A 27,717-nucleotide genomic window follows, 5' to 3' on the forward strand; every position below is an offset into this window, starting at 1 on the left:
AGAGATATTTCTTTTGTATCTAAGGATTATTTTTTATTTTAAACGTCATTAACTTCAAAATAAGATTGCATTTGGATTTGTTTCACTGAGTGGCTTCCACTCTATGTGTAGAAATTAGCACAGCTACTTAGAAAACTTTCGAACACTGTCTGTTGTCTGCCAAATTGTCTATTAAACAAACAGGCCCTGAGACTGGGGGAGGAAGGACACTGAGAGCTGGAGAATATAATAGGATGAACTTCCTGGTAGGAAATTCCAGTAAATGCCATGGAGCATTAGATAAACAGGCTAAAAACTAATAGCAGCATTCCATGCACATATAATTGACATAGGAATGAGGAAAAGTGTTATTCCTCACTTAAAAAACGTACAGAAGACAGCGATAAACCCCTCTAGGAGGATGTAAATAATAAGACTGCCTACATACAAAGCAAGAAGTGAGGAGAAAGAGGAGCACTTACAAAGCCACACCAGTGCTACTTCAGTGTAGGTGCTCTGTAATGGTGCAAGATTGGACTTGCTTTACAAAGTTCACTCACTAAACTGCCTGCTTAAGCTACAGCATCTTAAGCTTTGTTTTCCTTGGATACAGGATACCTACAAGAGAGGACAACTGTGGAATTTCACAAATGAAATTTCTGGAGTGCAAGTTTTCGTGTCTACACGTGTCTGCAGTTCGTGATGTCCCACCCTGGCACCCCAAACCTTTCTGTACTCCACACAAAATACCCATACCAAGTTATATCACAGCAGTGCCATGGGACTGCATCACTTGACTCACTGAGAGGTGATTCACTGGGAACCAACAAACTTGTACATTCTTTCAAAAATTAACGATGCTAAGGATACATATGTAAACACTTCAGACACTACAGAGAGCTACAAACTAGAAGGTAACAAGTTTTGAAAACTCAGGTGCACAGGTGAGCATTAGTGCTGGGTATTCACATCACCAAAGCAGGTGAATCCATCCTTAAAAAACATCAACACCAGTCCTGACTCCATATTTTTAATTCACTGCCTGAGGTACGATGGCTCTTACATCTATCAACTTTTTAAATTAATGTAATTAGTAATGAGAAGTCAGATCTTAAGCAGCAACACTTTTTATTCTGAAGTACTTTCTTAACCCAGTTCCACCCAAGTATAAAAGCATACAGCAGGATTCCCCAAAAGTAATAAATGGACTTTGAATCCATTTAGGGTGATAAAAATATTATCTAGTTTCCAAAGGTCACTGTGAAAGTTGACAAAAAACATTCAGAAGATCCAGGCAACATGCAATGATTTGCATTTACAGAATCAGACAATGAGAAATAACGTGGGGTCCTAAGCATTTACTGTAACACAGGACAGTTCTGTACATTATGTAAACTGTGAATGTTAGTTCACTTTAAGGAGTCTCAACATTGTTCAGATTAACCCTGATAAGTTATCCTTGCACCTACAAGTAACTACAATGCTGACTTTGCCCAAGAGATCGATTTATCATTCTCAAGTAAATGAAGTATCGTTTCAAAAATTCAATTTACAGCATTATATACAAAAAAAAATCCTTACATAACCTTGATGAAGTTAACACAATAACCTCTTCCACATACCAAACCTCAGAGTAACAAAAATAAATAACAAGTACCCAAGAAACAGGAAAACATGGTTTACATATCCAAAAGCAGCTACTCCCAAAAGCAGTTGGAAAGGAGGCTCCAGATTAGCAGAAAGTCACAGAAATAGATAAAAGATTATAAGAGAGCAAGGGTGATAATCACAGATAGCTGGGCCCCAAAGACCCCAGCGATGACTGACAGCCTCCTCCACCCTAGATCCGGAGCCGGTACTGCCATCAGAAGGCTTCTCTTCACAACACATTTCTTTGACTACAAACTGAACTTGGTTTTCTCCTAACCTGGGTTGCTAAATTCTAGAAACTGATGACTTCCTCCCTCCCCACATCAAGGTAGGCAGCAGCTCCATTTAGTTTTATTGCACAGGTCAGTTTGGCCACAGTTTACATGGCTGAAATGGCACAGAGATAGCCAAGTTCCTGATGCTTTAAATGCTGTGTAATGTCACAAAGAACAGCTAATTCACTGAGCTTCCACTGTGATGCACATTCTACCTTGGCAGTTTTTTATCAATCCATCAGCAACACCATGGAGCAGAACAACCTGAGCGTGCTGGCAAAATGACAACCAACTGATTTCAAATAGGAAGCTTTGCTTATTCCCATTGACAGACCGGGAATAAAAAGAAAACAAGATGGCAGCAGGCCTTAAGTGAAGTGAATGAGTGTTAGTAGACTAAATAATTTTCTTTTTCACATTTAGGAAAATTGTCATGTGCAGGACAATCTAAAACAACTGATGCAACAGCCTAATTTACAAGACAACACCATAACAGATTATTTTCCTGGGAGTCACAGGTAATGAATTTCTAGGAGAAAAGACATTAAAGATTACATTGGATATTTTCAAAAAGTATCCCATTTTGCTTTGGTGAAGCAGAAAATCTTCAGTCATACAGTCAAACAAGAACTTTAACCTGTGCAAAAACTGACCCACACCAGACACAATCTGTCCCTTCTACTTTGTCTTCTTTACAATGTATTTCTAAACTAAACACCTTGAGATGACTTCTCCAGAAAAATTAGTAGCACTCTGAAGTCTCAAATTCTAAAATGAAGTGAATTTGCATTTTTCTCTCTAATCTACACTTTGATGAAAGAAAAGAATCTGACTTTCTAATATCACCTCCTACGTATCACAGACCCTAGCTGCTGTGCTATTGTAGCCAAGGATAAGAATGCAATTTTAGAATCTTTGTTATGAAAATGAAATGAACAAGCACCTGTCAGGAAGTACCACAAACACAGTTGCTCCTACCAAAAAGCAAGTAGAAGGATTTGCTAACCTCAAGGCTGTTCAGAGTTGAAATTACAGAGCATAACTCTACAGAGAAATTACAGCAAAACAGTCACTGTGTCAAAACTGGAAGGCATAAACTCATTATTTTCCCCTCGCTTAAAAAAATCTAATTTCCACTTTAGTTTGCATTGTTTAAGCTTTCAATATTAATTCATCCATGTGCTCAAGTTCAACAACTTAAGAAGTCCTTTAACACTGGAATAATCTCAGGGAGTGGCTGAGGTGGGAAAGCACCTCTGGAGATCATCTAGTCCACCTGCCACTGCTCAAAGAGAATGCAACTAAAACAGGATGCTCAGGGCTGTATTCAGTTGGGTTTTTAATATGGCCAGTGAATGCAACTCCACAGCCTAAGGGACCTGTTCCAGCACACCTCTGCTGTATAATCTTCTATTTAAATGGACTTTCTTCATTACAACTTTTGCCCATTGCCTTTTATCCTGTCACTGGCCACCAGTGAGTATAGCCTGGCTCCATTTTCCTCGCTCTTTCCCATGATGTGTTTAAACACCTCCAGGCTCAACAGTCCCATCTCTCTCAGCCTCTTTCTTCTATGTGAGATGCTCTGAGGCTTTAACCACCTTCACAGCCCCTCACTGGACCTGTGGCAGTATGTCCATGTCCCCTCACAATGGGGAGCCAGAACCAGACCCAGCATGTCAGCTGTGTCTCACCAGGGCTGAGCAGAGGGAAAGGATCTTCTCACTCTGCAGAGCTGCTGTACAGCAGGTTTGTCCCAGCCCATGCTGGTACCTGGAATTATTCTTCTGCAGAGGCAGGACTTTGTCCTTCCTTTTGCTGAACTTCATGAGGTTCCTGTCAGCCCTTTCCTCAAGCCTGTCAAAGTCCCTCTGGACAGCAGTGCAACCATCAGATGTATCAGCTACCGCCCCCAATTCTGTATCTCCTTATCAGTCAAGTCACTCCTTAATATTAATTTCATAAGCAAAACATTGCTTAAGTTGCACTGAAGGGCATTTTCTTCAGACCTCAAATAATTCATGCTGTCCTGTTTAACAGCATCTTCTGATTTCAAGATCTTTCCCTTACAAATACTAGCACTGAATCACATTAGGGCAATTTCAGGTATCAGTCACACCAAAACTGTTGACTGAGGCAAAAGTATCCCCACTCTTGCTCATTTTTTTGTACATGCCAGGATGCAAGCCTCAGTGCCACTGCCTCTCAGCCTTGTGCTGGAAGCTGGTGTGCAGTTGCTTGCCCACTACAGGCTTCTGAGAAGCGCTGCTTTCCAGGATACAGGCCCCCTTTCATAAGGCATGGCTTGCATTCCCTGTGCTCTGGCATACAACTTTGCCTTTGGCCGTGCTAAAGACACAGTGTGTCTGAATGTGCCTACAGAGCAAGTTGTGAGAGCTCCATTATCATCACCCATTCTGCTGGCAATTACTATCAGTAACAGTTTTTTTGTTTACTTCTGTGACAACGATGAAAGCACTCTGTAGTATTGGGATTAGGGAAAATACTCACTGGAATCAATCAAAAGGACCCATTTCCTGCCACTTAGCCAATTTTTTAAACCAATTTCACATTGAGAGTTACTTTTGTTAATCCAAATGGTTTACAAAATTAAACGTATTTTCTATCAGCCTCACTGACATGCTAGACTGCTGTACCTTTGTTAACTTCCAGCTTTCTGCAGGAGAAGGGTGAAGGTAGGAAGAGCTGGCGGTGGGATACTGCTGGTAAACACTTTTGGAAACACCACAGGCACTCTTTGCAGTGCTGTATACAGAAGAACTCCATCCTCATAATTGCACACTACTACTTAAACTCTACAGAGAGATTTATTTCAAGACTATTGACCATCCCAAGTATTCTGAAAGTTTTACAGGCACAGGCACAAGGCTGGAAGAGCAGAACGTTAGCAGAGGGATAAAGAGACAACACCTGGATTGAAAGCAGAAATTTGTGTATCTATTCATGAGCTTTAATTTCCATTGATTGTACCCTAAAGTCATGAGAAAGTCCATTTGGCTTCTTGTACTGTGGCCTCCCTCCTCTCTCCCTTTCTGCTACCTGTCCTGCTGTATAACCATGCAGCTATTAGAACTATCCTGTAGGCAATGGACAGCTAAATGGGATTTTCCAGAAGCCTGGGGAAGTCTTCCAGTGGAATCTAGCACTAAAATATCACCTATTAAAGGCTGCACTAAAAATTCCTTTCTTTAAATAACTTTGAAGAGAGAAGAAATCTATCTACTCAATTCAGGCCCATGAACTCCTTCCCAAACATACCTTAATCTGTTCAGAAGATAAATGACCATACAGTTTAATTGTGCCTTCTTCACAGAAGCCATAACTTTCTCTCTTATGATCAGTACACCTTGATCCTTTTCATTTTCAAATGCAGTCCCACTTATGAGTCATCTTTCCCTCCTCTCACACACACTTTTCAGTCTCTCCTCTTCATCCTTTTCCTCTTGTTTTAGTAAAAGCTGTAGGTAGGGTGAACTAAAATAGCAGGTTTCACAACTGGACATGAGACATCCTTAAATTTAGATCAAATAAGCCCTTCAAAAGTACACGAGAGCTTTCCATCCAGACAGATTTATAAAAGCTACATATAATTATGGAAAGGAATAAGAATAAAAATAGCCTGTGGACGATGCCCTCTCTCAACAATATATGGATAGGAAGGAGGACAGCCTTGTTCTCTTAGAAGCAGGAGGAAAGGTAACTTGAGGCAGCCGTGGGAAGCTCCCACAGCCTGTAGGCTTGCTAGATTGCTAAAAATCCTTAAGCATGATAGATTCCCATAGAAACCCTCATTTCCTACACTAATTGTTTTCCCAACCCTAATTCCAAACTATAATCAAACTGCAAAGCTAAGATTACCCCAGAAAACTTGACTACATCTCACTATCTGGGACTGCAGGTTCTTATCCAAGCTAAAGCAAAGACAGTGTTGGACGAAACCCGCTTTGCCAGTCATCGGTTTGTCTTGGAAGTCTAAAACTCATGAAAACACAAAAACCTGTTGTCTTGCCTTGACATCCATAACTCCTACCCGTTCAACAGGCGCCTGCTGATGATAGCAGCAAGAGTTGTCTTACTCCCGAATTTCCTCCCACGCTCTGCACTGGCAAGGAGCCCTCACGCACTCTGTCCCCACTTGGAGCGAGTTCTGCAGCCTGGTCCTACGCTTTCCACCGCAAACTGGAAATTTCGTGTCCACTTCAGGTAAATACATTTTATTGAATTAAATGCAAGAAAGTAAATATGGCAGAGTTACAGCGCTCCTTGTGTAAAACATTGACTTCCAAGATAAACAGGAATGCTACACAGCTTTCGCCTACTGCTATCCTGCAAGCGTTTCAATGCACAATGGTGCTAAAGAAATCGGGAGAAAGATGGAAATCCTGGCAGCTGCTGAGAGGAGAACTGAGGCTACTGGCAGTGGGCAGCACATGCAAGGATCGAGAGATAAACACATCAGACCTTTTTCACAAGTAATCAATAACAAAATAGTTATGTTTGAAAACAGACAACAGATTAAAGCGAAACTCTTATTTCACAGCCCTGTGAGTTACAGGCTGTCTCCAGAGTTAGTTCTGCACTAGCTGAGTTTGTGGTGGAGGTTTACTTACAATAACAATGACACACCTTCTTTTAAGCCAAAGCTGAAATTCAGCACTATATTCTGGTCACAAAGGCAGAATTTTGCCATAGCATGGAATAAGCAGGGCCCTGGATGCACTCGTTGCCATGCAGGCTGGCTCCACCTCGCCATTCTAGGGGCAGAAAGGAGACTTTGCTATGAGAGCAGTCACGAAACTCAACCTTCCTTGGCCAACTTTGCATGTGACTGGTATTCATTACCACCCCTCTGACCATGAGCCTTCCCACCTTCATAAGCTACACGAGACCCTTGGCTGCAGCAGCTGTTGACTGTAAAAGCCATCCCAGCTGCTATCTCCAAGGACTCTGTAATCTTTCATGGAAGACCACAACTCCTTTACTTTCACCTATTAACAATCAGTCACATTAAAGCCCTGTTTAGAGCTGTACCTGTCAGACTGTACTTGCCAGAGCAGCACAGCCAGTCTTTCCTCTGGAGGTGTACCCTGATAGCAGCAATTGCTGAGAAGGACTCCAGTACTGCAAGCTCACTACATACATAACTTCTAGGCACAAATTACATTTTTATCTTCACCTACTTCAGTGCCAGCCATCAGACTGTAATTAAATTACAGGTAGCCTGGGAGCCTTGGTCAGGGACGGGAAGACAACTGCATGAGGCATTTTGCAAACAGCACTGAGCAGATTCCCAGTTTAAGCAAATATGGCTTTCCTCCATGAACTGAGAATGTTTTCTGCCATAGTTACTCCTCCATGTGCTCACAAACCCACTATACTGCCACTAAGCCCTTCAAAGCTGGAGATGGGGAGAGCGTGTGAGCTCCCTCCAGCCCTTGGGCACTGCTGGCCAGGCTGGGGCAGCTGCACACCCTCGGTAACCCAAGCAGAGAGCAGTGGCACAAAATCTGCCTATTTCTTTGCACAGCCATCTGCTGGGGTTTCGTTCTGCACAACTTCACTGGCTTCTAGGAGATGCTGAGGTCACACACTCAGCGAGGCTCTTGGTCTGCTGCCACTCCAAGCAAGCATCCCGTGTGTGGGGAGAGGGCACAGCCAGGGGCAGCCTCTGCCGGCCACCTCCACCCTAACCCGCGGCCAGCTGGGCCAGGGAGCTCCCTGTGCTGAAAACTAATCACACCCAGCCAGTGTTAGCTTTCAGCTGGAGCAGTCCCCGGCCCGACAAACACAGAGGTACGAGGGCAGGCGCCAAAGCAGGGAGGGAGGGAGGGCAGCGTGACCCTATTTGTGTCATAGCACCAATTTGGATCGTGGCTGCAAGTTGACTCTGAAACCACATCCCCAAAGGGTCTCCCAGAACGGTTCCCAGGAAATCCCCTCTGTCATGGGAAGAACAGTAGCACAGACCTGGTTCCTAAATCATCCTTTCCCTTCCTATCCCATGAGGCAATTAAGGCTACTCTGCCTATGAGAGGATTACATTTCATGTTCAAGAATGTGCAGTAGGAAACAGCAGGATATTTCAGTGTCCAAGACAGAACCATTCTCGTGCTGCTGAACTGAATAAATACAGCATTTTGGTCTAGGGTACAATGGTGAGGACCAATGGGAAGACCTCTATCCCTCAATAACCTCCTGCATGTTGGTCTAGGGCACAATGGTGAGGACCAATGGAAAGACCTCTATCCCTTGATAACCTCCTGCAGAAACCCATCATGACTGAATTGCTTTGCATTTCAATCCCTGCATGAAGCTAGTGACCACCTGAAGGATCTTGACATGGCATTTAATCCTCTTCTCCATCTAACTGTCTTCAGAAATACCCAGCAGTTTACCAAGCAGCACAACTGCTTAACAGCATGTGACTATTTAAAATGGTGAAAGCAAGTCTTATCATATCTACCCTAAAAGAGTATCCTCAAAGTGTAACAAGGAAACTGGAACCATCAGTTAGCAATATTATCGCTCTTCCCTCGCAACAGAAAACAAGGAGAAAAAAGCTAATCAAATACTACCACCTTTCTTCCCCTCTCCTATTGCTTCTGCTAACATTGACCACATTTGTGGTTAAATGCAGGGAGTCAAACTTCCTATAAGCAGTGTTGTTATGGTTCCAGATTTCCACTGTGGTTCAGCTGTATCACAGCTCTGGAAAGGCAAACTGGCACGTGCTCAAACCGCCACCTTCCCTTGTTAGGGTGAAAAAATTCCATATTGTGATTCTAAAAGTTTCTTTACCTGAACTACCTCGCTGGCCTGTCTTCTAAGATTAAAGACCTTTATAGTGAACTTAAGAAAACACTTTGTTGAAATTGATATTCTGGATAAAAATGCTTAGTGAAAACACCAATGCAATTTCATCACGCTACAGGAGATGCACACAGCCAGTTAGAATGAAAACCTTCCTATTGAGACAACACTTCTAATTCAGGGTTCTGGCTGGGAAGATCACTGCACCTGCTCCATGCTGGGGCTCATGCCCACGCAGTCATGGAGTGGCACTCAAAGACGAGGCAGAGAGACAATGAGGACAAAAAGCATCATCTCTCAGGGAGAGGTGAAGTACTTGTAGAAGGCGTTCGGCATCACTCTGCAGCAGAAGGAACAATATATTTTCACATGATTTGATCAACACTAACCAAAGAATCTGGGCTAAATCCGGACAAAGAATCTGACATCAGCTTTTCAGGAGAGAAGCAAACCTTCCAGGACCATTACAGGCAGGCAGGCAGGCAATTCCTAATCTTCTAGGCATGGCACCTTTGCACTTTCAGCAGGAAAGCTGGGGTAGCTCTGGTGAGCAAGTACATTTGCTGGGATCTTTATGCCACCCCTCTCACACCACTGCACTATTACACAAAGTTCCAAATCTGTTGGCTTTTTCCACTTCAACAAGGTGTTGCCATCCAACAAGTCAATAAGGCAAGCTCAAGTATCTGATATTTTTAGCTAGATATACCATAGCACCTCACAGATGCCTCAAGATTTCTCCCTGCAAGGTCTTGAAGGCAATTCCCCCCTTCTCTGCTGCTGGTTGAACAGAGTTTGGGACCTGGTCTCCACATGCTGAGTCAACTGAGCTTTTTAAACAGCTGGGAAAGCCACATTTATCTGCCTGAAATGAAGCACAGATATAATCCCTGTCCAGTACAACTGGGGCTGCCTCCTCACCTTGGAGGAAGTAAGGAAGTGGTTTGAAACTGGCATTGAGGCCATCAAAAGAGTGAAAGGGTAGTCAAAAAAGCCCCTAAACTGCACAAATCTTAAAGGGGAAAGAAAAAGACTGAAATTCTGATCATTTCTTACTGAAAACACAATGGTAACTCTTGATTCACTTCAAAACAGAAAGACCTGATTTTGGCCTTAGAGAAAGGGGTCCATCTTAGTCTCTGCATTGCAGAGGAAAACAATCACATTTTTGCTTCCTCTGACTTATCGCTACATTGATTATTCTCCAGGACTAGGAAAGAGGGAGAAAGGAGGCAGATTGTAATCACCCTAATAAAATTCTTTTAGGTGAAGGAAGTGAATGCATCTTACTTTTCCTAGCAACCCTCTTCCCTAATTCTGAAGCAAATAAATCACACTAAGCATAGTATCTTGAACATATGGCTCTGAATAAGAGGGATTTGCCTCCTTTTCTCTTTTTTTTTTCCTCCTCTAAATTAAATATGCCAGTCTCTGGAATTCCCTACACATTCCATTTCACAGCAAAAGGGGTTTCTGTCCCCCTAAAACACAAACACCACCAAAGAAATTCCTTTGTAACTACTAACTTAATTCTGCCCACAGAAGGCTGTACCTAAGTGTAATATCTAGCCAACTGCACACAACCTGCTCACTGTTGCGTTCACTTCCCACATATTCAGCAAACACGAAGCCACCAAGACAAGAATAGTGAAGGACTTCAGTGTGCTGAGACCAGCAGCAACACGAAGAGCATCTTTACAGATGAACAGGTCACAACAACGCTGGAGGCTGCCAAATGATTTTGCACCTTTCTTTCCCATCTCTCTTGTAAACACCTACAAAACACATGGCTCCAAGTACAGAAACTCATGGGGTGTGTTTTTATTTTGCCCTTTGCTTTTCCACGCACAAGACACCCCACATTGCACAGTGTGGGCTTTGAATGCTCCCCTGTCTTTCTGCAGGGCAGCTGAAGTGGAGGACCAATGGGAAGGATGCTGCTAACTCCTAGATCTGGAAGAGGCTTTCCACAGGCACCCTGCAGGAAGGGGGAAACACCTCCTAAAGTTCCTCATTCCCCTGCCTGCAATCCAAGAAGGCAGCTGGTGACACTGCGTGGAAGACGATCACAGAGAAGTTTTGCCAGTAGGAACGAAAGGGTAACAAGGATGCCAAAAGCCAATGGTCTGCACTTTTCTTTATTTTTGGTAAGCAAAAATAAAACCAAGCAGCACCAATGTGACTAGCAATAGAAATCAGGAAGGAAATGTAAATGATTTTATAGAAAGCGTGAATCAAAGTCATACCAAAAGCCACCTGAATGTTTCTCTATCATAGGCAATTTCTCATGTTCTTTTATGTCATCTTTGCAGTGTCAGTTTTCGAGAGAACAATTCTCAGCTCAGCACGACAGAACAGCAATACCAACGGGCATGCAGAACATTAGCATGTTATAAATAAACTGCTAATTTGAGGTGGGAAAAATCATCAAGGCAGCTCTTATGATTAAGAATCAAAGAAAGAAAATGAGCAACTTGCTTATGCTTTCAGGACATTGTATTTTACCCCAAAAAAAAAAAAGCTTTTTCTAACCCATAATTCCTGAGGGAAAGAAAGAATAAACCCAGTGAAATACCCATGGTTGAGACAAAGAAGCCAGTGAAAATGCTATTACAATTTTTAAAGTCCTCCCTGTACCCATCTCAAGTAGTAAGCTGTCTTTTTTACTGGCTGAAAGAATTTTGTGCTTAAGGGTACTACAGCCGGGTTGTGAAGTTTCAGCTTCCTCTCACCCAACTTGCAGCTTTACATAACTCCCCAGAGACGCTTTTTGGTCACAGATACCACACAGCTGAAAGCAAAAAAAAAAAAAAAAACCAAACCAATCCACCCAAAAAAATACAGTGCAGAAGAGGTGCAGAAGCATTATACAGCAATTGAGAGCTGGGTTACTTAGAGCCACTCAATAAAATTCTTACCATGAAAAGTGAAACTTTATTCTGCTGAGCCGACGGCCAGGATTATTCGTGCCGGCGATAGCCCTGATCACCACCCTCCGTCTGCCCCGTGTGGGGTTCCCTTCCCACCCTGTCCCCAAGTCTGCAAGGACAGATAACGCCCCGCCACGGCATGGCTGCCACCTCGGGTATTATTTCTGTCCTGCTCCAGCATTGTCACTCTGTCCCAGCATGACACTTACCAAGCACTGCTATAAAAATTTCTGCGAATATCTATGTTTTCCACGAGCGGAGATAATGGCCTCATTGCAAAAGCCTTGATAAAAGCTCCTACAAGACAGCTTTCAGATATCACCACACAAAAGGCTTCTGTGAGAGCTGTAACCAACATCAATTCCCGCTATGCGAAGACATTAGACAAAGTGTGAACTAGCTTACTGTATGGGGACAAAAAACTGACTGTCAATGTGTGGGACCAACGCTGTCTAAAAACACAGCGCTGGCAAGGCAAAATAGCACCAGCATATATACATGGTAATTGCCATTTAATTCCAGAATTAACAGCACAAGAAAACAAGTACTGAAGGCACTATTAGGTTACTAGCATCACTCAAGACATTATAATTCCATATAATTCCATTTCTAGTGTCCCTGGTAGGTAAATTACTTTAGAGACAGCAGATGTTAAAAAACACCCAAGCAGAAGGTGAAAGAAAGCCCAGTTTCCATTACAGAAGCACTCAGAGAATGCAGCAAACCCTTCAGATTTGCTCCTTAGAGCATGCATTTTCCTACAGAATCATGGAATAGCTTGGGGTGAAAGAGATCTTTAAAGGTCATGTAGTCCAACCCCCCTGCAATGAGCACTGACATCTAACTGGATCAGGTTGCTCAGAGCCCCATCTAACCCAGCCTCGAATGTTTCCAGGAATGGGTACCTATCACCTGTCTGAGCAATGTGCTCCAATGTTTCATTAGCCTTGCTGTAAAAGCCATCTCAACCTAAATCCACACTCTTTTAGTTTAAAAGCATTACCCATTAATAATCATAGAATAACCCGAGCAGCAACAGACCCATAGGATCACTGAGTCCAGCTCCTGGCCCTGCAGGACAGCCCTGATAATCACACTATGCATCGTCCAAAGGCTTCTTGAACTCTGCCAGTCTTGGTGCTGTGACCACTGCCCTGGGGAGCCTGTTCAGTACCCAAACTCCCTCTGGGTGAAGACCATTTTCCTGATACCCAGCCTAAGCCATGGGAGACAACCTGGGACACACAAACCACCCTTGCACCTATGGTACAAGATGAAACCTTCTCCGTGCACCATTTTGTACTTTTTACATACTTATCTGCTTACACTCGTGTAGCACCTGAAAAGGCAGAAGGCTATTGTTCACCTCAGTGGACTGCACCAATATAATTGCTGGGCCAAGAGATAAGGTTTTTTCTTCCAGACCTAAAATTTGCTAGATGACACCTCCTAAATTGAAGGTCTAGGAAGGAGGGAAGCAAGCAAGTCTACATGTCAGTTTGTTTCTGGAAAACATTTTAAAGGCAAACTTGAAAGCTAAGTTTTTAGACAGCATAGTACACTCACCCCACAGAGAAGTATTTCACTCTAAAATTACATCTGTACTTTAAAATGTGTAAAAAATATAAAATCCTACAGTGCATATTCAGTGACTTGCAAAAAAAAAAAAGTATCTGTTAATGCACTCTAATTTTAGTATGATTTTATAACTAACGGGTAGAACCAAAATTAAGACAAAGTTATATTCAGAGAGAACTAGCAGTGGACCAATGAGCCTGACATGACATATAAGAATTAGACTCTTGCAGTGCATGGTGTGCACCACTGAGTCCTAAACCAGAGACCTTTAATGTCACCTTAATTAACAAGGAAGGAAGTTTGCCAATGAGCTCCTTCACCCGCCCCCCTCTTCTAGCATTAGTTATGCAATATGCAGCAACCTTTGAACCAACAGCTGTACAACAAGCAAAAAACCCCAAACCAGAATAGCATGGTTAAGACAAGAATGTCTTTCAAGAAGTCCATTAATGAAAATTACTTTTAGAATCTGTGCATACATAACCAGCAGACATACCACAACTCAAGGTAGGAATGCTGGAGCTGAAGCAACGAAAGCTAAGCAAACATCTCTTGTTGCCCAGACGCCCAATTCAACTTATTTTTACCAAAAATAGTTGTTTACATGTTTTCTAAAAGTTTTCACAGATGTTTGCAAAACATCTAGCGGCTTGCAAGGTCTATATGACAGGATTGTAAAATTTCATTGTAAAAAAAAAGAAATGAAGGCCAAAATAATAGCAGCCTCTGCTTTAACAGTGATTTGTCCATATAAAGTTCTAAGGACTCAACATCTGCAATACTGCAAGCATGCATCACAGGAAACACCCCACATCTTCTGAAAAATCAGGTTCTAGACCCTTCAAGTGAGGCACCTGAATATGGTACCAGCCTTACGGAGTGGATACTTCTGGGCCTAAATGCAGCCACATACAAGTTGGAAGAATCTTGAAAGTAGCTGGAGGTGATCAAATTAAGTCTCCTACTCAAAGAAAGCAATGAAACGGAATACTGGTTTTACTTTTAGAGCCAGGAATAAAAAAAAGCCGTATTTGCCCACATAACTCAGCACATTCACAAAAGAGATGCGAGCTGACTCTGAGAAGGTGATCTTTAACTCTCCACTCTGCCTTCCTAGCTAGTCCTAGGCCAAAGAGCTTAGACACAAAACACCTGAGAGCTGCAGGGCATGCATGTGCAGCAGTGCCAGAGCTAGCATGTTAGTTTTCACACTGTCACAGGTCAGGTCAACAACTGCCCACGTTCATAAAGTGGGACAGGAGACTCGTGACACACACCATTAACCTTAGGCAAGCTCAGTTTGCCAACAGCACATTTGCTATGCATTCATGTATGTATAAAAGGGATGCTAAAACCCATGAAGTAGTACTCTCTAACCACACAACAGAGGCCATTTTCATTAAGCTCTGGCTTAATCAACACCTAGTCAGGCTTCCCCTTCTCCCTTTACAGGGCTTGCAGATGCAAATATTTACCACAGGCTATGTTGAGCTCACAAGGCATTAAGAACTCCATGAATGCCACTAGATCCAGCAAATAGCAGCAGCAGCATCCAAGCAGACAGCACAGTACTTCAAGAGACACCCATGCCAGGCATAGCACTTCCAAGTGTGGTTTTGGACCAACTTTCTTGAGGAAAACAGAAGTTAAATAGTTCCTTTTTAAAGATGTGATATATTGGGCAATTTTGCCAAGCCCATCTTCAAACAGAACTGAAATTGAAACAGAATCCAAATACCTCACCAGCAGCCCCTCCAGCACTGCAGCAGCCCCATCCCAGAGGCACGGGCAGCCTCCCTCACACTGCACACCACTTCCACCACAGAACATGATGGGGGTTTCTGCTCCCCAGAATTCATCTTTTGTGCACAACCCTGGTCTTGAAAACTAATGCAGGAAGTGATCAACTCTGTCAGCCAAAACAAAAGCCTGAAGTCCAACTTAGTCATTTGTAAGGATGAGAGTTACCTCCATATATACACACTCAGGGCTGCCAGCTGTAAATGGGATTATTTGCAGAGACTCTAAAACCGGGAGATTTAGTCACTCTAAGAGCTTTCCATCTGCTGAAGCCCCACACTGGGCTGGGCTGGATCTTTGTTACCACCACTGGAACTGAAGTCAGAGTCTCCAACTCATCCTTGTCAGGCAGTTCCCCCACAAACCAGGGCTGAAGCCCGAGCCACGTTCCCACCCCTGCACACCAGCAGCAGGACCAGCCCTGCCACCAGAGCCATGGCCATCAGCCAGGCAGACACCTTCAGAAGTGAGGCCTGAAAGGTACCATACTTGAAGCTACCAAGAAAAGCTCCTATCTTCATTTCACCAATCTCATTCTTGGTGCTCGGAACAGGAGGGATGGGCTGAATTTCCCTCCCACAACCACACCAGGCCTACTGGCCTGCACAGGACTGGGCTCCAAAGAGGAATGGCGCTACTTCACTTTCCTTTTTGCATCTCATCATGAGCTATTCCCACAGCAGCCATGCCTACTCATTCCCTCTGTCTCACACCTCCCACTCCCCAGGGCCAGGTTAAGACATCACGAAACTAGCTGGGTCTGAAAGGGTCTCTGCAAAGTGAGCTGAACACGTGTTCCAAACATCTTTCAAAGCTGCCAGTCCACATAAGTTTCACAAGTAAAAACTCACAATTACAGAAGACACACTTGGTTTCACACCCATCTGGCTCCTTTACAAAAGGACACCTTTAGCTTAACATTAATGGCTTTCATTCCAGGAGAAATGAATTGTCTGACACTCTTCAGAATGGAGAAGACATCTGAGGACGTAAGATAATTTATCATAAACTGCGCAGAGAAACATATCAGAAAATCATTTTTCCCTACCACAATATCTAGGATCACCCAAGAACGCTATAGACAGCAAGTTCAAACTGAAAAAAAAAAACCAAAAAACCAAGAAGCAAGGCAAGAAACAAAGAAAATAGTTTGTTCCTTTCATACAAAATAGCTAAATCATGGCTAGAACTTGTTGCTACCTAAGGTTAGAAATACAGCTAGATTCAAACAGGGATCATAAAAACCACCAGCCACTGGAAGCTATGAAACCCACTGTAACCCCTGACCAAGAAAGTGCTCTCTTGAAGCACGAAGGCCTTTCCTGTGCAAGCCTCCTTCCCTGTGTTCTTTCCTGAAACACTTGCCACAGTCATAGTCAGAGAAGTAGTGGGGAAACCCTTCATCTTGCAAAATATGCAGCTGTTCCTGAATTCAAAGATTATTCTTCTTGTGAATGCTTGCACATACTCACAGATAAGCACACAGTAAAAATTAACAGAACAGCATCAACACACCTGGAATAAAATGGGGGAAAACAAAATGCCTGTATTGGCTCAACCATGTAGAGCATCCTCTACAGAAGAATAAACAGGACATAAAGTGACCCCTACCCAGATTTTTGGTAAGCAGACTGGTGGTGCAAGAAAAATACACTCACAGAAAGAACAATAAGACCAACATGATAAAATGGAGGCTTGCTGGGACAATTTAACACCTTTGCACCACTACATGGGCAAGTTCCTGTCTCCTTCCTTCTCATTCACTCCATCTTGGGCCCAAGATACCTGCCAGACCTAGTGCTCACACCGAGCTCTTCTTCCTTGTTAAAACAGAATAAAACCCAACTTGTCAGCACAGCCAGATGCTCCCCAGGCACAGCAGGAGGAGAAGAACCCTGTTTGGTCATAGGCAGAGCAAAGGAGATGATCTAGAGGAGACAGTGAGGGACAAGCAAGCCTACTCCTTCCAGCAACACTAAAGCCTTTGAGCAGCTCAGCTGCTCATGGAACCCTGCCAAGAGCCCTTATCATCTTTGTGGGGCTACCATGCTCAGGAGCTCTGGTGCAGATGGAGCCACACCAGCACAGCTGGACTCTGCATGAGGATAGCAAAGCCATCAGCAAGTTACAGCCTCTTCCTGAGGGGTTTTAGTAGGATGCCCACGTTTCACAAGATGTTGGTCAGCGTGGTTAGGGCCATCATGATTTGTACTTCTTCGAACCCGCCTCAGACAGCTGCACCCAAAGGACCATGCGGTACCTCCTGGGGCTCAGAAACACTGTGTTGCTGGAGAAGAGGGATTTGAACAAAGAAAATCCCTTAAATGCTAGTCAAAAAGCAAAGGTCCCAGACTCATACTAACATTCATTTTTGCTAACACAACATATCAGGCAAAGAAAACAAATCTGAATATGAAAACACCGGGGTCTTCACATTCAAAATTTTTCATTGCTGTAAAATAAAGAAAAGCTACTAAGTTAACTGCCTGCTTCTTTATGTGACTTACATGTTCTTCTTCCATAACTTAAATCCTCGTTCATTATTTATGTCTTATTTGGCTTGCTCCTTTACATAACACCTAGGAGAATGACTGTGTTACCCCATTTTTCTCCCCTTCCAGCTGCATCTTGCTGAGGAGGGAGGAAGGAAGAGGTACTTTCTAAACCACCAGAAAAATGAGAGGTACTAAGTATTCAGCTTGGAAATGTAAATCCTCCTGCCCCCTTCTGAAGTATGCCGAACTAGCCTCTCCACAGCTCATGTCATCTAAAGGCCACAGGAGTTCTCTAAAGATATTGTTGTTAAGAGGATTTAGCCCCTTTTAAAAAGGACTTAACATGTGGGTGGTGTCTCCATTTAAGCATTTTCTCATGGCTAAGAAAATGGCCCTCTTCTTAAAGGCTTATCTTTATAGCCCAAAGACAGTAAGAAATTCTCCACTATTTGAATTAGAAACATTTTGAGCAGCTTGCTTTTATAGCAAGCCCATTTCTCAGTACAGGGTAGTGCAAATGGTAGTGACTTTCTCACACCAAGTCAGAAGGCAACCCCAGCGAGAATGCTTTTGGGGTACCTCATCCATTAATTTCTCCTGCATTCTCATGAGGATCCAAGTCAATTCACAAACCCACTGACACTAAAAGAGCGTGGTGTCACAACTCCTATACCATATCCCTGGCCACTATTTTCTCTTGATGGTCCCTGGCACTTCCCAGACCTGCCATTAGCTGGTTCAACCTGCTTGCCCAGCAGAAAACCTTTATTTATTTAGGTCAGGGTTAATTTTCCATCCTGGGAAGCCTGAGATTCCAGAAGGGAAAAGGCACCAGCCCCCAGCAGGAGAGCATGGGAGGATGCAGGACCACTGGCCCCTTGCCACAGCACTGACCCTGTCTCCAGAGGCTCAGGGTCTCCCAAGGGGAGCAAGCTGATGGCTGCTTTGCAAGGGTTAAGTTCTTCATTACTGCTGGTGTTTAAGCCATAGCAGGGGTTCAGATCCACCTGGTAACACTTTCCATTAACTCCCCAGACATCCTGTAAAAGCCCCTCAGGTTGAAAGGGCAGGCAGGCTGGGTCACAGCGTCCCAGAGCCAGGGCTCTCCGGGGCACCAGGGCCCAGTTAGCAACCCTCAGGCACAGGAGCTGCCACAGGGCAAGGAACTGGCTTTGGACACTATGGAGACGCTTGCTGGGGACATGGCACAGTGTGCAAATTCTCCTGAGTGTGGGGCTGGAGAGGCCTGTTGTTATGGACTAGGCCACTTCTCAAGGCCTTTCCAGTAGTGTTACACATACACAAGCACAAATAAAAGAACTACCAAATTCCCAAGGGGAAGCAGCTTATCTGGGCCAAAGAACCTTTTTCATTTGCTCGTGTAGTTGAACACCTCCCTGCACAGCCTAAACTATTCTGCTGTACTGACTCTTTTTCAGTCATACCATAGTTTATATTTGGAAGTGATGGGTGGGTTGCCAGTGCAGTTACATCTGCAAGGCAAGAGTATTTTCATAATCCTAACCAGTGCAGGTGTGCTGGCCAAATTTTAGACTTACCTCTACAGTCTTTTGCATAGCAGGGCCTTGTTTTCAGCTGGGGGTCTCAGACTCCAACCACTACTTGCAACTCAATAATCAAGAGCTAAATTTATATTGGTGCTACTCACTGCCTCAGCTACCCAGTGTTTTCTCATTCCTTTCACCAGTCCCCAATGCTAGTTTGTCAAAAATAATCAGCTAGGAACAAAGGGCAGCACATCCTCACTTCCCAATCCCAGAAAATCCTCCATGACTTTGGAGGAAAGCTGCCTGGCAGCCACAAACCAGAAAGGGCCGGACAGTGTCCCTGCCAAGCGGTTTGGGGTGCAGAAAGTCCAGGCAGAGCACTAGGGCGCTTCAGCCTGACTTGCCAAAAGATGGGTCTGCAGCAAACCAGCACAGCTCCAAGAAGGGCACTTGCATGAGCACAGCTCTCAGGATGCACAGCCCCTTTCCTGGTGTGTGCCATGCATGGCTTATCACCCTGCGAGGGTGCCAGCCAGCAGCTGTAGATTCTGCTGGCCTGACCACGCTCTTCTTCCTCCATCCCACATCTCTCCCTAAAGTTAATATGGGGGCTGAGGGTATACAACAAACTCGTCACTTGTGTGGGGACTTCTTTGCAGGCAAAGGCCAAAATCACTTTCCCCAGTTTCAAACCTTTAAGGTAGAAACTAGCTTTCCCAGGTTTGTAAGGCCAGGAGTTCCTCCCAGAGGTGAGCAGCATACATAAAAAAAAAAAAAAAATAAAAAAAAAAGCACTCAAATCATACATGAAGGTCTTACAGGACCCATTAATGAGAAAATTTAGGAGTTCCTATGACATCAACATCCCTCCCACAAAGCTAAAAAAGCCTGTATAATTTTTTTCCCAGAATCATCATGTAACATATGCTCCTCTTTATATTCACTTACCACCACCTTCTAGGAATCAGCCTTCACATAGGACAGCCAAATATTTACAAAGTGGCCTGAAGTAGCCTGCTTGACACCGAGTGCTATTAGGACATGCTGAAGACCAAGAGCATAAAAAAAAATCTATTCTCTTTTACAGCAAAGATACTTATTTTTAAATGTAAAAAATAATACTAATAATTTTTAAAAAAGCTTGGGATGGGATTTGATGAGCCTTGAAACTTCCACCACTAAATCAGCAACCAACACCTGCAGAAACCCACACACGAGGCAGCTCACGCCATCCTCACGGGCCTCCCAGCTGCCCCCAAAGCTCCTCCAGAAGTATTTCACAATCACAGCACCATCCCATACCTGGACCATCACCGACCAGAGGCAGGGAAAAGGGGGCGGGGGGAAGGGGTGCTAAAGCCCCTTTTGCCCTGGCAGGGGCGCAGCGGGGCGGGAGTGGGGAGGAGCGGAGCCATCCCACGCCGCGGGGCGGGCGGGGGTCCGGAGCCCGGGGGGGCAGCTGAGCCCCTCCCGCCACCCACGGCCCCCGGCGGCGGGGATGCCCCGCGCCCGCCCCCGCGCTCCAACTCGGCGGAGCCCACGAGGGCCAAGCGCGCACCCGAAATCGGCGAGGACAAAGAAAACCCCACGAGTGGGGGAGGCGGAATTTTTTTTTTTTTTAAGGTGGGGGGGGCGTAAATGTTAAGGAGGGGATATAAATTGTAAAGCGGGGGGAAAGGAGGCTCGGTGCTCGCCGCCGCCCCACGAGTCACTGACCTGCTGCAGGGGCATTTCGGAGAGCGGCGGGGGCCGGGGGCAGCCGGCCGGCGGTCGGGCTGTCCCAGGCCAGAGGGAGGAGGAGGAGGAGGAGGAGGAAGCGGCGTCCCCCTCCCCGCCCGCCCCGGCTCCCAGTCACAGCCGCGGCCTCCGCGCACGTGTGCCAGACGTCACCGGCGGCTCCGGGGGTGAAGCGGAGACACCGGCGGGGCACGGCCCGGCCCGGCCCCCCGCCCCGGGGCCCTTCCCCGCCGCCGGCTGTTCGCTCTTTGCACCCGTGCGGCGGGACGTGGCGGGGGATTATTATTTTCCCCCCTCCCTTTTTTTTTTTTCCTTTTTTTCCCCCTCTCCTTTTCAATAAGACCCGGCAGCGGGGGTTGGGAAGGAGGCAGGAAAGTTTATTGCAACAAAGCGCTGCCTCCGCCTTTCCTGCCCTCCCCCCGCACCCCGCCCGCCCCCCGGGTCCGGCCGGCGGCGGGATCCCCCCCCGTCCCCTTCACCCTCCCCTCGGGGACGGGGGGAAAACACAAAATTACCGGGGGGCGGCCTCCGCCTGCGGCGAGAGCGGGCTGCAGCAGCGCCGTCCTGCCGGCGGGTCCGTGGGGGGTGCAGTACAGCGAGCTGCCAGCGGGCTGGCCCCCATCCGCCGCCGGGGCAAAGGCACCGGGAGCCTGGGAAGCGGCGGCGGCGGAGGAGGAGGAGACAACACAGGGCGCCCCCGCCACGGCGCCGGTGCTGCGGATCTGGATGAAGGTGCCGGCGGCAAAGCGGGCCGGGAAGCCGGCGGGGGCTGCTCTGGAGTCCGTGGACGGCGCGGGCGGCGGCGCTGCTGCCGGGGCCGAAGGCTGGAGTCCCCTTCTCATCCTTCCCTCCGGGTCTGTCCCCGCAGCCGCGTCTCCTCCTCCCCCCCGTCCCTCCTCCCCCCCCGGCCTTCCCAGCTCCTTTCCTCCTCGATGCCGAGGCCCCACACAAAATACTGGGGGCTGCGGGTGCCGGGGGGGCCCCGGCTGCAGGATGCGGGGCGCCGTGGGGGGACGGAGGCGGCGGGGCGGGCAGATGCGGCGGATGGAGCGGGGCCGCTCCCGCTGTGTGGGGCCGGCTGGAAAATGGCTCCAGGAAGCGGCGGCTGCTGACAATGAATGAAGGGAAAGGAGACGGGTTACGCGCCAAGGGCCTCCCGCGAAACTCGGATTTCCCGCCCTCTTTTCAAACTAAATTTGCATGTCCCCGCCCCCGGGGCGCGCCCCGCCCGCCTCACCGCCTCATTGGCCCCCGCCGACCTCCGCGCCGTCCAACGGGGGGGGCCGCCTCCCCGCCCCTCCGCCTTCCCATTGGCCCGGGCGAGGCCGCGATTTGCATCCGGCGCGTCGATTGGCTGCGGGGGCGAGGCTGGGGGATTCCCCCTGCGCGCGGCCGGGATCCCGGTTCGCCGGCTCGCTGACAGTGACAGCTGCTCCCGCACGGAGCGCCCGGCCCGCCCCGGGCCCCGCCCCGGGCCCGCCCCGGGCCCGCCCCGGCACCATAACCCACACCGATCCGAGACCCACACCGATCCCCCGCCGACACCGACCCTGATCCGACACCGCCGGGCTCCCCTCGGCGCAGGGGCCGTGCGGCGAGCGTCGCTCCGCAGCCCTCGGAAGGCTCTCGCCCGCCCGCCCGGTGGGCGCGATCGGTGCCGCTGCGGAGCTGCCCGGAGGTGCCGTTCCCGCGCCGCGGCTCTGCGCCTCGGGAGGGGTCACCTGAGTTCTCGCCCCGGCTTGCTCGGAGAGGCACCGGCCTGCGCCAGCGGGGAAGTTCCAGGGAACCTTGTAAAAGCGTCCCGGCGCGGGATGTCACCTCCGGTAGCTGGGGAACGGCTTTTCCGCTTTCTCCGTGCGCCTGCATCCACAGATTTTCAAATCAGCTCACCCGAAGCACTTTACTTATTTTTCTCCCCCAAAAAGTGAGCGATTAGCAAAATACCCCCTCCTATCATGGTCTGTATTACTTCCAAGAGGTGAAACAGTGGAAGTATGCTCACTAGCTCTTCCCAGTTCACTTACTAACTGCCCCCTTAGGATCATAGAATCGTTAAGCAATGGAAAAGATCTCCAAGATAATTCAGTCCAAAGCTCGGCCAAACACCGCCCTACCCCTGAATTTAAGCTGCATTGCCAACAGGCCCCTTTAATTTATTAAATGCCCCACCCTGCCCAGCACCCACCGGCCATGCCCTATTTTCTCATGTTTTTTTCCAGACACACCTTTCCCTCAACCAGTGCTTCCACAGACAGCGTGTCCAGGCTGCCGCTGCTAAGTCAGGCAGATAAGGATCCTTTTCCTTGGGAACCTTCCGTGTTTCCATCTCTAGCAGGGGCATGACCAAGTGAGTTGCTCTATCAAATCCTTAGCCCTGCCTAAAGGTTCTCCTGGTCTGACCCCAGGTCAATCAGAGATTGAGGACTAAGGTGCAATACTGTTGATATTAAATAAGGGCATCTTCCATTCTGGGCATGTTTTCCATCAAAGGAATAAATTCTGCTCTGTTTGGCACTGAAAAAGCCTTGATTACCCTACTGGATGCAGTTTTGGGCACTGCACCTTAGGAAAGATACCACATGGAGAGAATCCATGGAAAAATGGGCAAGAAAACCTGGTCAGAAAAATGTGTCCTTCTTTGTAAAAGAAGAAACCTTTGTTTCTGGCTTTTGTTTTGTCACAGGCAAAAGTAGGGGAAGAGGGGATGACAGTGGTGACCTGATACACAAAAGGTGACAGAAGATGGCTCTTCCTCTGTGGAGCGGGTAATGAACTTTTTAGGAAATATTAAATTTAATCTAGACAATTGGGGATCAATGAACTTTGTGGTAAGGAAATCCTACAGTAGCTTACCATGAAGTCTTTTTAATAGATGAGAAAGACTTATTTTAGCAAGTCTGCATTTGTACTCAGCATCCAAGACCTAAAAGCCTTCATTATGGTCCTTCCAGCCCAGGTGGGAGCAGGGATTGCCTGGAAAATTTCATGTTCTTCTGCAGAACTTTGGCAGTCTTTAAAGTTTCACCCAAATTATCAGTTCTGCTACTGTGGATTGCTCTTAAGAGGTCAGCCAGCAATGTCCAGCTCTGTGCCCGTGCACAAGGTGAAGCAGGTAAAAGTTGTGCTTAACATGCCCAGGCCACAGCACGTGGAGCAGCACCTTGCTGGCTGGGTGAGGCTCCTCAAGGAGAAGCAGGCAGAAACACAAACCTTTCCCTACTGTGTAGTTCATCTCCAGTTTCCTTCTCAACCACCTTTTATGGTTTCCCTCTGCCATGGTCCCTGTCATCTTCAGCTAATTCCCCATCCTGCAAGAGTGCCCCATGGCAGGAGTCACTGCCTCGTGCAGAGCTGAGGCACATCCAAGGGCCAAAACAGGGAAGAGGCTGAGAAACAAGAACAGCGGGCAAAGGGTGAAGAGAAAGTCCAGACAGAAAGAAAAGTGCAGGCAGGCAATGTGCTCATAGCTCAAAGTAAAGATTTATTTTTTTTTATATGTATCGAAATAGTAGCACTACATTGGTTTCAAGGATCCTGCAAGATGGAAAGAAGAAACGTGGGCCTTGATATTTCAGCATAAGGAAAGAAAGCAATAAATAAAAACCACAGCAGAATGAGTATGGCAAAATTAGAGTCCTTAGAGTAGGCCTTTAAACAGAAAGAACAGCAAAAATTAGGGTATAAAAAGAGCCATATAGACGTGACTAGCCAGGATCCCAGGAGCAAAAACAAAGCACAGTTAAATTGAGGGAGTAAAACAGTGCATGGTACACTTCAGAATTCACTTTCATGTATTGGTTCATCATCTAAGTTTCTAGGAGCTCATTCCTCTGTCAAGGGTGTAAGTCAAGTAGTTGAAATAAAGTAAAGCTATACTATTAACAGTTAAATCCTATCTTACTTCTTTGAGTGTTATTCTACTTTTTGAAGGAAAGGGTCTGGCTTAATGCATAAGAAAGGCTGGAAGTTTTCAAGAAGCAAGGAAAACAGTGTTACTCTCAGAAGGACATTTTAACTGAACTGCAATAAACCCAGAAAAAAAACCAGCTATTTTTACAAAAGAATGGAAAATAAATCCTTACCACAGATTCATGTCTGTAACCAGACATATCGTGTTAAAAGCTAGTCCCAGAGTTGTAGAACAGCCAAGTGGGATGGCCAGGTCGCAGGGCTCATATCATCTGAATGGGAGGGTCCTGTGTTCCTGTCTTTGGGAAGCGGAGTTGTGCTGTGACTGTGGCATGCCTGGTGGAAGATCTTTAAATAAAAAGCATGGGGTTCATCTGAACAGCAATTTTGCTGCCCATAAACTGAAATCTGCAGAAAATACTGCGGGAGAAGAGATGTGTTGTTCTTTTCTTGAAACACAGTTCTGTGGCAGATATATCAGTTTGCAGTGGGACCTGTTAAATGTGCATTTCACTTGCTGGAGCTAGTGGAAGGAACCTAAAGAAAGTGGAAATTAAAACATACATAGGAAGTGTACAGAGAGCTACATAAAGGAAGCTAATTGCAGGCCCAAGGACTTCTGTTGGTCTCTAAAAAACACATTACTGCCTAAAGGGATGTCATCATCCAGGTATCTGTTGCAGAGAAAGTACCCTGCAGAACACAAAGGCTTAGGAGATACTATAATTAAGGCTGGTGTGCAGCTGTGATTTATCTTTCCTTGTGAGTATGGTTCTATGGTAGTGTCCTGCTATCCTTGCCAATATGGTCTTTATCTGTGTGATGATAAGCAATTTGCAGCCATTTAGGGAAAAGGCTGCATTTGTCCTGAAAATAATGTGTAATGAGAATTGCTTTTTTTTGAGATTCTTACTTGCTGCAGGTAGTGGAAGCAATAACAAAATCTTTGCCTAGATGTTAAAATGGTTATATCCGACTTGAAGACCTGGATTCCAATCAGACTTCTCCCATGAAGAAGATTCTGGACAATGTTACAATGGAGACTGCAGAACATTCCTAAGTGAAAACTCTCTCTAAGAAAGTTTGTAATAGGAATAAATAGTAATAAGCAATGGATAGCCCTGTATATGGAATAATTATGAGGGCAGTGAATACTCAAGAGCTACCTATTCCATGAGACTTGCCCATCCTTCATACTGAATGAGAACTGTGCAGGAAAAATGTCCACATAATAAAAGACCATGTCATTGTGCATACATGTGAGGGGTAGAACTGGCATTGTGCAACTCCCCCCCCCCCAGCCTGCTAATTATTAACCTTCAAGTAATTAATTTCCTGCATTTTGGAGCTTGATTTCACGAGTATGCAAGGAAGAGTTGAGAAGGGAAGGATACCACACATCTGGAACACAACCTGTGTGACAGCAAAGGGACATCTGGAGGGAATACTGAGACTGATGGGATGTGTGTTTCCTGCTGTCGATGAAAGTGTGACATCCCATAATCCAGGTCATTAAAGAAGATGTTAAACACTGTCAACCCCAGCATTACCTGTACCAGACACCACTAATGACTGGCTGGACATTGTGCTCTGGATGAGAGCCCTCTGGGCCTCACAGTTCTGTCAGTTTTCATTCCACTTCACTGCCCTTAACTTACCCAATGCTTCATCCATTTTTTCATGAGTGTATTACTGGAGACTCTGTCAAAAGCCTTAGTGATGGATAAATATCATCCAGTGCTTCATCCTCATCCACTGAACTAGTGTTACAGAAGGCTATCATGTTGGTCAAGGCTATCCTTGTCTTCATAAGTCCAAACTGACTACTCCAAATCATCTTTCTGTGTTTGGGAATGGTTTCTCGGATAATTTGTTCCATTATCTTCTTTCTAGGGACTGAGGTGAGGCTGACAGACCTTAGTTCCCCAATCTTCCTTGCCCTTATGAAAGACAGAATTGATAATTACTTTTTTCTCGTTGTCAGGAACCTCTCCCAGTCTCCATGACCTTTCACAGATTATCAATAGTGGCCTCACAGTGACATTGGCCAGCTCCCTCTGCACTTGTTGGTATATCCTGTCAGATCCCATGAACCTGTATATATTTGGTTTGTTTAGATGTTCCCCAACTTGGTCCTCCTCTACCTAGAGTAAATACTCTTTTCTCTATACCTTCCCACTGGTGTCTCAAAAGGCTGAGGTTCCTGAAGACAAATCTTGCCAGGAAAGACTGAGGCAAGGAAAGCATTCTGTACCTCAGATTGCTCCTTGTCCTTTGCCACCAAGTTCCTTTCTCCTTTGAGCAGTGGGCTCATATTTCCCCCCATCTTTCCTTTGCTGTTGAGGTACTTAGAAAAGCTCTTCTTCTTGCCTTCCACATTCCTCTCCAGATTCAGTTTCACAAGGGCTTTCACTTTCCTAAACCCCTCCATGAATGCCTGAACAGCATCTCCATATTATTGTTGGGCCACTTGTCACTGCTTCCACCTCTTACATTTTTCCTTTGAGTTTTGTTAGGAGCTCCTTGTTCATCTATACCATAGATTAACTATCTATACAATATAGCCTCTTGTTGCCTTTGCTTGATTTCTGGCTCATTAGAGTGGGACCATCTTAAAGGTGGAGGAGGCCATCCATGAAAAGCAACTGATCTTCTGGTCTCTTCTCCAGGACAATCTCCCATGGGACTCTTCCAGTCAGATAACTGGAAAAGCCAAAGTCTGTTCTCTTTCTGTCTGGATTGTGATGCTATTTTTCACTCCCTCCACTGATGATTGCCATCCTAGGATAACATCTTCTGAATCTCTGCTAAACAATTGTGAGCTGAGATGTTCAGTATGTTTTACTTTCAGAAAAACAAAAATTCAGAAAAATTGTATTAGATTTATTCTACCAGATTTCAAGGCTTTACTACAAAGAAAAGCCTGTCAGATTTTTAAATGACAGATTGTTTTCCTTTGCCTTGATTCTCAAGTGATTTCTGTATGAAATTTCAGACCAAATTATTTAGCTTTTAGAAGGTGACA

At 45.9% G+C, this 27,717-nt stretch overlaps 1 protein-coding gene and 1 long non-coding RNA gene across 3 annotated transcripts in view; one reads left to right on the plus strand and one right to left on the minus strand.

The window, feature by feature from the left end:
* Positions 1-21,923, minus strand: part of E2F3 (E2F transcription factor 3) — a 42,045-nt gene extending 20,122 nt beyond the window's left edge. Inside the window, exon 1 of one of the 2 annotated variants that reach the window (XM_074542857.1) lies at positions 21,299-21,923. In XM_074542857.1, coding sequence (XP_074398958.1) covers positions 21,299-21,625 — 327 coding nt within the window. In that variant the 5' untranslated portion in view covers positions 21,626-21,923. The remainder of the gene's footprint in view (positions 1-21,298) is intronic. The other variant, XM_074542855.1, reaches the window with a different exon arrangement.
* Positions 21,924-22,305: 382 nt separating this feature from the next.
* On the plus strand, positions 22,306-26,499 carry LOC141729357 (uncharacterized). Its single transcript, XR_012580815.1, has 3 exons — positions 22,306-23,130; positions 23,467-23,548; positions 25,647-26,499. It is a non-coding gene; the product is annotated as an uncharacterized LOC141729357 (long non-coding RNA).
* Positions 26,500-27,717: the final 1,218 nt, after the last annotated feature.

The sequence above is a fragment of the Zonotrichia albicollis genome, chromosome 1, assembly GCF_047830755.1.
Source record: "Zonotrichia albicollis isolate bZonAlb1 chromosome 1, bZonAlb1.hap1, whole genome shotgun sequence".
In the NCBI taxonomy this organism is placed as follows: Eukaryota; Metazoa; Chordata; class Aves; order Passeriformes; family Passerellidae; genus Zonotrichia; species Zonotrichia albicollis.